The sequence below is a fragment of the Eptatretus burgeri genome, chromosome 5 (genome assembly GCF_056783735.1).
Source record: "Eptatretus burgeri isolate ZD-2024b chromosome 5, Ebu_testis_v1, whole genome shotgun sequence".
NCBI classification, from domain to species: Eukaryota; Metazoa; Chordata; class Myxini; order Myxiniformes; family Myxinidae; genus Eptatretus; species Eptatretus burgeri.
This window is the reverse complement of record NC_140965.1, coordinates 1,781,191-1,791,190: the sequence shown is the minus strand read 5'-3', so window position 1 is coordinate 1,791,190 and position 10,000 is coordinate 1,781,191. Positions and strand designations below refer to the sequence as shown.

The 10,000-nt window shown below is 42.3% G+C and overlaps 1 protein-coding gene across 5 annotated transcripts in view; it reads right to left on the bottom strand.

Annotated features, from left to right (window-relative positions):
* Nucleotides 1-10,000, bottom strand: part of LOC147025695 (xanthine dehydrogenase/oxidase-like) — a 400,539-nt gene that overhangs the window by 275,958 nt on the left and 114,581 nt on the right. For all 5 annotated transcript variants that reach the window (XR_015057977.1, XM_085880369.1, XM_085880370.1 and 2 more), the window contains 3 exons: nt 5,984-6,135; nt 717-810; nt 131-240 (listed from right to left, as the gene is read on the bottom strand). Coding sequence is in view for 4 of the 5 variants with exons in the window: in XM_085880369.1 (XP_085736495.1) it covers nt 131-240; nt 717-810; nt 5,984-6,135 (356 nt within the window). In the remaining variant the exon portion in view is untranslated. The remainder of the gene's footprint in view (nt 1-130; nt 241-716; nt 811-5,983; nt 6,136-10,000) is intronic.

The window sequence follows — 10,000 nt, the reverse complement described above, 5'->3', positions numbered from 1 at the left end:
AACCTCTGGCTGAAAGATACCAAGATGCCATTAAAGAAGTTGCAGCAGTTGACACTGCAGTTATGTATTTTTATTCAGTGTATTAACTACTGAAGAAATTACTGAAAAAGATAACTGAGATCCAAGTTACCTCGCGAGAGTACGGAATGTGTATCGAGATAAGGACTTCATTATCTTTGGTAGCAGTTGAACGGTAACCAGTGAAGAAATCTTGAGTCATTTTGATTGTTCTTGATCCATCTGGAGTAAAAGAAAGATACCAAACACACATTTAAAAATTCTGTTATTAAAAATACATTTCACTCAATGACATCAACTTAATCTCAATCCTGATCATACTTTCCTTCATTGTCCACCTTATTAATTATCTTTTATCTCCACTCATTCACTCCTCTTTTTCCCACCTGTGGAATCAACTTCCACATTCTTTTCAATCTCAATCTTCCCTCCAGGTATTCAACACAGTTGTTCACCACCATCTCAGATTTTTTTTTCCAGTTTTTCTTTCCTGAGAGTTTGCAACTGTATCCATCTCGTCCACCCAGTGCATCTTCCCTTAACCCCAATTCCTCCTCGCATCCCTTATTTGTTCAAGTCCCTCTATGTTCTGTTGTGCATTCATCCGTTCTCTGTTCTCGCTCTTACATGAGCCTTGACATTGTGCACAAAAAGTTTGTTTACAATTACTGCATTATAGCATCACTTCAGTGAATCACCGATGGAGGAGAAGGTGAGGGAAGCCCGGCTGGCCAGCAATAGAGGGTTCAGGTCAGATAAAGGACTTGCAGTCATGATGTTTCCTCCAATTGCCTGTTTCCACCACAAAATAATAACAAGAAAAAGACCAATCAGAGATTGCAGACCCTCACCAGGACATGTTTTATGTGGTGTTGATGTACAGCTTCGTTACGTAATTAATAACAGACTTAGCGTAAACTACACTTTATAAGTGCAGGCAGTGATGACTGGGTACCAAGATATCACGTTTTGATGCAAGCCCGCTTTGAACAGACACATGTTGTTTATGATTATTCAATTTAATTCAGAATGGGATTAAAACAAATTCAATTCAAAACGAATGGAAGACCAAATACTGGAGGTGCAGCACTACATTGGAGTCAGCAGAAGGAACCCAAAAAAGCAAAGATGCAATCATCAGGAGGAACCTGGATAGGATTCTGCTTTCAACTGCTACTCCTCTACCCTCAAACCTATCCAGGTGCAGCCAAGTGAGCCTTCTTCAAAAAGAAAATATCAAAAAGAACCCAGATTAAAAAAAATAATAATAATTCTAGCTGCCAGACCATACATCCGATCAGGTTGAAATTTAAAACATATACTCCCCATGACTACTAGATCATTGTGAAGTTTTTTGTCAATTAATGAAGCAGTTCAAGAGAAAGAATTTTTTCTGAAGATTTCCGTTCAACCCAATATAGCTGCCAGACCTTGTGACCCATCAATTTGTGAACACCCTGATATCCCCAAAGCTTGGGGAACATCTCTCCGACTCTGGGAAATCCTCTTTTTTTTTTTTTTTTTTTTTTTTTTTTTTTTTTTTTTGTATACCTTGGTCGAGGCTCGTATGAGAGCTAACACACAACTCACAGCAAGGAGGCATGAGACAAGAGGGGCGGGAGTGGAAGGGACAAAACATTGGGGAACAGACACAGGTGAACTGTGGAAGGGAGAGGGATGGGGATGGGACGGGGAACATGGCGAGGGGAAGATGGACATTAAAGGGACTTTCAGGAAGGAAAGCAGGAGAATTGAAGGAAGTGGGCTTGGGTGGATTATCGGGGGTAGAAAAGATCGAGGATTTGGATGGGGGAAGATAAGAGGTGGTGGTGAACAGCTGTTTTGAAAGCCTGGAGGGAAGAATGGGAAAGAATAGAGTGAGGAAGTTTATTCCAAAGGCGGGAAAAAAGAGGAATGAAAGAGTGAAGATGAGCAGTGATTCGTGATTTTGGTAGTTTTACCAGAAGGGGGTTGTTGGCGGACCTTGAGCGCCCTGTGGAAATGTGGTTGGGACAAATCACAGAGAGAGCAGGGGGGGCAAGGCTGGAGAGGAGTCGGTAGAAGACAGAAAGACCAGCGACCAACCTGCGGTGATTGAGTGAGAGGCCCAAAGACTCAGCTTCATTGCGGGAGATGCCAATGATCTTAAAAGCCCTGGTTTCAACAGCGTGAAGTCGAGAAAGGTGGGAGGCAGGAGCACCAGCCCAGAGGGGAGAGCAGTACTCTTTATCTCTTCATCAGACCGGAAAGCAGCAGCCTCTTCGCACTCTGGAGATCTGGGTAAAATCACAAACTGGTCGAACATATGGAACATGTCTTTCAATCAGGACAAATCTCAGACTGACTATGCCTCTCCGAAAGGACTGTTTACAACCCCCCCCGCCCCCCCCCATCCACTTTCTCAGCAATCCTCTTGAAGAAGGCCTTTCATTCAAGCTACTGGGTATCACTATCTGCCATGATCTTTCCTGGGAAAGGCAAATTTCCAAGCTGGTCTCTAAAGAAAGTCACCGACTGGGAATCCTCCGTCGTGCTAAGTCCTTCCTCGGCCCACCTGAGCTCCTGACCACATACAAAGCTTTCCTCCACGGTCTGGTGGAGTACTGCTCTTCCCTCTCGGCTGGTGCTCCTGCCTCGCACCTTTCTCGGCTTGACGCTGTGGAAACCATGGCATTCAAGATCACATTGATATCTCTCCGAGACGAGGCTGAGTCTTTAGGCCTCTCACTCTCTCACCACAGGCAGGTCGGTTGTCTTTCTGCCTTCTACCATCTCCTCTCTGGTCTCAACATCCCCCCTGCTCTGTCTGGGATATGTCCCCCCCAACCCCCATATTTTCGCAGGGCACTCAAGGTCCGCCAGCAACCCCCTTCTGGTAAAACTACCAAATTCATGAATCACTGCACACCTTCACTCTTTCATTCCTTTTTTCCCCGCCTTTGTAGCAAACTCCCACACTCTCTTCAATCCCACTCTTTCCTCCAGGTCTTCAAAACAGCTGTTCACCATCTCTTATCTTCCCCCATCCAAAACCACGATCTTTTCTACCTCCGCTAATCCACCCCAAACCCACCTCCTTCAATCAAATTCCCTGCTTTTCTTCCTGAAAGTCCCTGTAGTGTCAGGACCTGAAAGTCTCTGTCACGTCCATCTTGTTTCCCCTTTGTACCCCGCCCCATCCCTCTCCCTTCCACAGATCTCCTCATGTCTCTGTTCCACATGGTTTTTTTTTCCTTCCCTGTCCTGCTCCCCTTATTGTATGTTCTGTATGTTAGCTCTCAAATGAACTTCGAAAGTGTTTTAAAATATATATCTTCTTCTTCTTTCGGCTGCTCCCGTTCGGGGTCGCCACAGCGGATCATCCGTATGATCCGCATAGTGATTTGGCACGTTTTACGCCAGATGCCCTTCCTGACTCAACCCTGGTCGCCTCTTACGGCACAGGGATATGGTACACCTATTTTAACCGGGGTATACACCGGCCCAGTACACTGGTACTCATTTCGCCGACCTCGGAAGGATGACAGGCTGAGTCAACCCCCTGGTGTATTAATTCAGTGGCCCAACGGGGCTTGAACTCAGGACCTTTTGGATCCCAAGCCGCTGCCCTCACCACTGCGCCAACACCAGGCTTGTTAAAAAAAAAAAATATATATATATATATATATATATATATATATATATATATATATATATATATATATATATATATATATATATATATATAAATATATATATATATATATATATATATATATATATATATATATATATATATATATATATATATATATATATGTTTTTCAAAAGGTGAATGAAAAAACACTCAAATACCTGAATTGCAAAACTTCGACCATAACATTGTGCTCTGAGTTAAGGCATGTATCATTAATCAGCACACAGTGTTTGCCCATCTTACAGGTTTAAAGAAAACATTCATGATCGGTGCATGTGTTGCAAAACTTTCACTTTCACTATTGCATCATGTTCTGAGTTAAGGGAATTGTATTATTATGCAGCATGTTTGCCAAGCTTGGATTTAAGATTGTTACTTACGAAATCTTTAGATTTCGTAAGTATATTGATGACTTCCGTCCTCTGTTTATGTGTTTGTGTTTGTTTGTGTGTGTGTGTGTTTGTTTGTAGGCACGATAACTCGAGAACGGAAGAAGCTACCAATGTCAAATTACTCCACGTGATTCAGGAGGGTGATGGCTAGCGCTGTTTAGATTTTGGTCAAAATCGGTCAAAGGTCAAGGTCACAGTGAGGTCAAACATCCAAAAAAAGTTATAACTCGAGAACGGAAGAAGCTACCAATGTCAAATTACACCACATGATTCAGGAGGGTGATGGCTAGCGCTGATTAGATTTTGGTCAAAATCGGTCAAAGGTCAAGGTCACAGTGAGGTCAAACATTCGATTTTTGATGGTTTTGTACTGAATCATCGTAGAAACTTCTGGTTTGCGTCGCTACCTTCTCTAGAGACAGCTTTTATGAGACAAGGTCAGAGGTCAAGTTGACTATTTCGTAAAGTACCAGTCTATGACTGCTTGTTTAATTCATTTGACAATGCAGGACAGTGCAGGGGTGTGTTCCATTACCAATCAGCTTGCTATCGCTTACCAAGCGAGCGGTTCTTTAGCAACCGTTTCGTTGGAGTGTTTGCTTGAGAGCTTAAGCCTCGTGGTGAGCACTCGACAAGCTGATTGGTAATGGAACACTCCCTAGGTCTGACAGGCTCGCTATTTGGGTGTTGAATCTAGTGTCTCAATCTGTCTTTGTCTTCATGTCTGGTCACCCTCCTCCCAGTCCTTTCCCTCCACCCCTTCTTGGAATTGAGATCTGCATTTTATTAGTGGGCTTCAAATTATTATTTTAACCGATACCGCAATGATTGGCCGATTTGTGCATGATCTCGTGGCCAGTCTCACTGAGGGATAACACTCAAGTGGTAATGGTGGTGTGTCATATGAAATGTGACAAGGCAAGCATTGACAGTGGAGTTGTTGAAGCGATCGATTGGGCAAACTTTGGCTGAATGTGAAGGTGCCTGAAGTATGGAATGGCTTTCTGAGTTAAATCACGGTTTGAGACCGAATGCTGAGGCAGAACTTCACTCGGGTGTCCTGTACTGGATCTGAGCTTCTCTTAGTTCACTGGTGCACAATGGACGAGCCTATATGGGTTGCCCAGGAGTGCCTTTGTGTAATTAATTCTCTGTTGCCTTTCTACATTCAAGCTGGTCAATTACCAAATGATGAGAACATTTACAGTCTGATCGAACAGTGGACAAGTTGTGACCAGTAACTACTCAGCCAATCTTAGCAGTAGTTTGCTGGCAGCACTGACTCCAAAGGGTCCAGGGTGGTGATAAACCCCCATCTAACGACAATACCATGTGGATCTTCAAAATTATCAAATTATCAAATTAATTAGATATATTAAATTTTAAGCAAAAAGAACGATGGTGCATTTTAATTCCCAAAAACGATTTAGTGCATTATTGTCTTGAAATAAAAAATATAAATGATTTAAATCCAGATGTATTACCTGAAACATTTTAATTGAAGGAACCAGGAAAAGAGAAGACTACTTGGTCCATCACATGTGTCAATATGGTGTATATTGACACGTGTTAACCACTAAAACACTTGGGTGATAACATACACCACAATACCCCCCATCAGGCTGGAACCGAGCTCTTTTAAATAAGTACAAACCCAAACTCCACAAAACTCAAATACAATGGATATACTATTAAACAGGGATTAAAATTTAGACAAATAATTCAAGGGTAAAAAAGAACTAAAGAAGAACTAGAAAAGATCTATAGAGAATAAAAACTCAAAGGATAACAGGTTTGTCCCATTGTTCATCCCATTGTTGATCACAGGGCTATTCTGTACCACAGTGTGAATGCCGCTTAACTCATTTTCACCATTCCTATTGCAAACATCACTCACAGCCACGTTTCGGACTTGAGACCCTCCAAACCAACGAAGCTGTTCCATAAGTGCAACAAAGGGAGCGACCTGGCTGCGTTTCAGCTTGGGTACTGCACGCTGGAGCTCAGTCTTCACCTGTGCAATACGACAGGATGCACCAACCTGAAAGCCTGCAAAGAGGGTGCAAGTTTGCTCAATGTGGCATCAAACAAGGTATTTTTCTATCAGCTCATTATAACCAGAGCCGGATCCAGATTTTCACTCAAATCAAATCAATTTGTCTGTCCACCAAGTTTGTCCACCAAACCTGTCCACCAAGTTTCGTCCAAATTGGTCCATAACTTTTTGAGATATGCAGCTCAAAGAGACAGACAGAAGTGAAAACATAACCTCCATCCACCTTCAAGGCAACTAAAGAGTTCCTGGAACACGTTTCCCCACGCTGTGTTCAGAATAACACTGCTGAACACAAAATAATTCCAGAAGTTGACCGACGTTGATGCAGTGTGTTCTACAGCACCTTATTTAACATGTCCAAGTCCTGCTAAACAGAAGGGTTTTGAAAATGCAAAGACGACGGTTTGTGTTCTACATTGTTCAATTTTATCATTGGATTGAGATTTTAAAGGTTGTCGGGAAAAACTTTTATCGGAAGTTTACCGCTGTGCTATGATCGATGTTTTCAAGAAATATTTAGTTACTTCTGTGAACTTGAATTGTGAATATGGGAGGGAAAAGGGGGTGTATGCCATGTTTGTACACAGTCCCCAAGCAGCAATTTTTATTTTTTTCATGGCTATGTTGACTTCTTGAGTTAGGAGAAATGTGCTTTCATTTACTTATTATATAAAGCTCTTTCTACTCACTGATTCACTGACTGATATTAAAGATCGGTGTCTTCCAGGTGACAAAGAAAGCTGAAATTTTGTGCCGATGGACATCTCCAACATACCGTGCGCTTTGGTAGGTTTTGATCTCATCTCATTCGGGCTGATTTTGTTGAATCCTGTCTCTCTCACTCTGCTGTCACTCAAATATGGCTTGGTCAGAGCCCTTATGAATGTATTTGAGGACATATTTAATGGCCTGCATGGAGCTGCACACATCTCATGATATGTGACTTCAAAGACTGGAGGAGGAAGGGATTATATGGAATTACCCACTGGTTGTCAATCACTTTCTCTTCCCCACCAATTTTTACTTTGGAAACATGTCCTCTCACCCTGGCTTTCATCTGCGATAGGTAGGGCAGCTGTCATTTCCCCGTTTGGTTTGCTGGATGAAGTCTATTTGGAAACGCTTTTTCACAGGTGTTGGGATCTTTTCTCTTTCAGGGTTTTGAATGAATGACTGGTGGGCAAAGCCCATGAATCGTATTTGACTCGACAATTTCAAGCAGCTCAGGGTCCTCATTTGGATCTGGAATTTCTGCAGAGATCACTGAATCAGTATCATTGCAATTGAATCTTGCAATCAGGTTAGAGCCACACCAACACGTGAGCATGTGGGAGGCCTCGTTTTTGAAACTCGATCGAGTGTAGATTACACTGAAGTTTTCCAAAGATGTGCTTTTTAATTAGTTGGTCTTTGAGGCACTTGAGTTGCAACCTGAAACATCCAGGCAGTGAGCTCTGGACGATTATGAGATTTCTGTCCAGGCCGAAGATTATCAACAATTTCCTCCCATTTTGGGTTGCAAGTGAATGTGATAAAAGAGATCCGGTCAGACAAACTTACGTACATACGTCATTGCATCTTCCTGCCTCTCATGCACATAGCGCGGACCTCCTGTGAAGCAAGATGGCAGTATCACTTTTTTGTCAACACTCTGAGTGTCTCCATCAGGTGTCAATATGGCATCTTGAGACGTGTTGTAGTTGTCAGCTCTTAGTTCCTTCTGAATTTTCTTCAACAAATTAAGGTGCTCTGTTTCAATCTCGCAATCGCTGTCAACCAAGTACTCCTGATAGAGGTACTTTGCTCATAAAACATTGAAGTCATTTGGTTGCTGCATAAGATGAAATGCGTAACAGGGATTGGCATTGATGTTTTTGCCAAGTTTGTTTTTCAAGTAGATATTTCATGAGTCTTCACCAAGTGGAAGAAGAAGGGGATATTGGAGGGCGTCATTGCTGTGACGTAGCTCAGAAATTTCCTATGCCACTGGCTCTCCATCAGCACAGGGCTTGATCTGAATGTCTCTGTGTCCTGCTTCTTCATCAGGCATCAAAATTTCAATCTCATCAGAAGTTGGAATGCTAAAGTGTCGGGTATGTTCATTCTTGAGTCTGTTGTCTTCACGGTTGACAATTTTGACATTTTCCTGTGGCCTTCAGTTGCTCATGAGCGGTCTTAAAGAACTGGATGTACTTGTTCTTCTCCATGAGCATAGTTTGAGTTTTTTCAGTGGTATTCTGCTGAAGGCTGGCAAAAATTCCCATTCATCGGTTAACCTGAACACCAATGAAATAAATCTGCAAGAAATTGGCTGACTCATTTGGGAGTGGGTTCAGAGCTCCAATTCGGTGATAGACCTGCCCTTCCACAACAAAGGAGGGTTTGAAGTTCCCATCTTGGACCCTCTCCATGTGCCGGAAGCTTGTTATGTTAAAAATGTTGCTGTGCTGCCGACTGTGATCGAGGAAATGCTTCAATTCTGAGCTTTCTTCTGAATACAGAGATTTCAAGGATGCGGAGGAGTTGGAAACGGTGGAATGTCAACCTCCCGTTGCCGCAGCACATGCCAGGTATTTCATCCTTGGAACAAAGTGCATTGACTGCAATGTGGAAATGTATGATTCATCTGTCCAATAGACTGCTGTACAGCTTTTGGCTGGAATGTAATGGCGAGCTTCAAATTGCTCAGGAAGAGTTGGATTGGCCCAAAGGGATCGTCTTCAGGCATTATCTTGAGCCCGTTTGTGAGCTCCAATGGAAGCATCTGAGTGGGCCATTTGTCTACGTACAGTTTTGGGCCTGTTCTTGAATTGTAATGGAAGGTCGACGTGCCTGCATTCAGCATGTTCTTTCTCTTGCTTTGATGTTCTTGTTGTTCAACTACTATTTCTGCCGCATTTGCTCTTCCAGCTTACATATGTTGCCAAGCTTGCTCTCTCTTTTCATCATTTTTTTCCCCTTTCGGTGGCATGATTGGACAGAGAAGAGGAACAGGATTGAAGAAGAAGAAGGAAGAGTGGTGAAAGTACTTTATTAGAAAGTCATGAAGCTGTCGGCATGGTAAAATTTCCCATGGCTCATAGTTTCTTTGTTGGCATGATTAGGTATTCCGTTCAAACACGCATGGGTTTTTTTCAACCAATTAAATCAATGATTACCTTTCCAACGGTAGAAAATCGGGTGAAGGTGGAACACGGGGGTTGGAGTTCAAAACCAAAAAGAAACTTTTTGGGAGTGAAATACGTTTCCAGTGAAAGAAGACGATGCCGTAGTGTGCAGACGTACATAGAAAAACTCCACTGGGACCCGTATCAATAACGGTCGCAACATGGATGGTGATCTTACGCACATGTGGTGATATTTTATTAATAAACAATTAATATTAATAAAGAGATACATAGTATTAAAGAATACCAGATTTATTATTTTTTTTGCATCATCAAGGCTCATGGAAGGGCAAGAACACAGAACAGAGAATGACGTTCACGACAGCAACAAAAGGTTATGGATTACGGTACATCTGATTAATAAATGGGAATAGGAAACGGGAACGGGTCAAAATGTTAGGCAGGATTTCTTTGGTGTGCTTCAGGCGTAAATATGAAATACCCAAACATACGGCGTATGATCAGTAACCACAGCCTCGATTGTTCCCAAAATGAAATAAATAAATAACGCGGGCGGTGCATAGACACAGAACGCTGGCTTGATTGCTCGATGGCTCGAAAGAACAACTCGGGTTATGTAATGACGCCAAAACATTGATATTGATTTTTTGCATGTACAGTATAATACATCGTGTTTATGTAGCTTGGATTGATTCCAATTCCACCGAGCTATAAATGAATCATACGATAG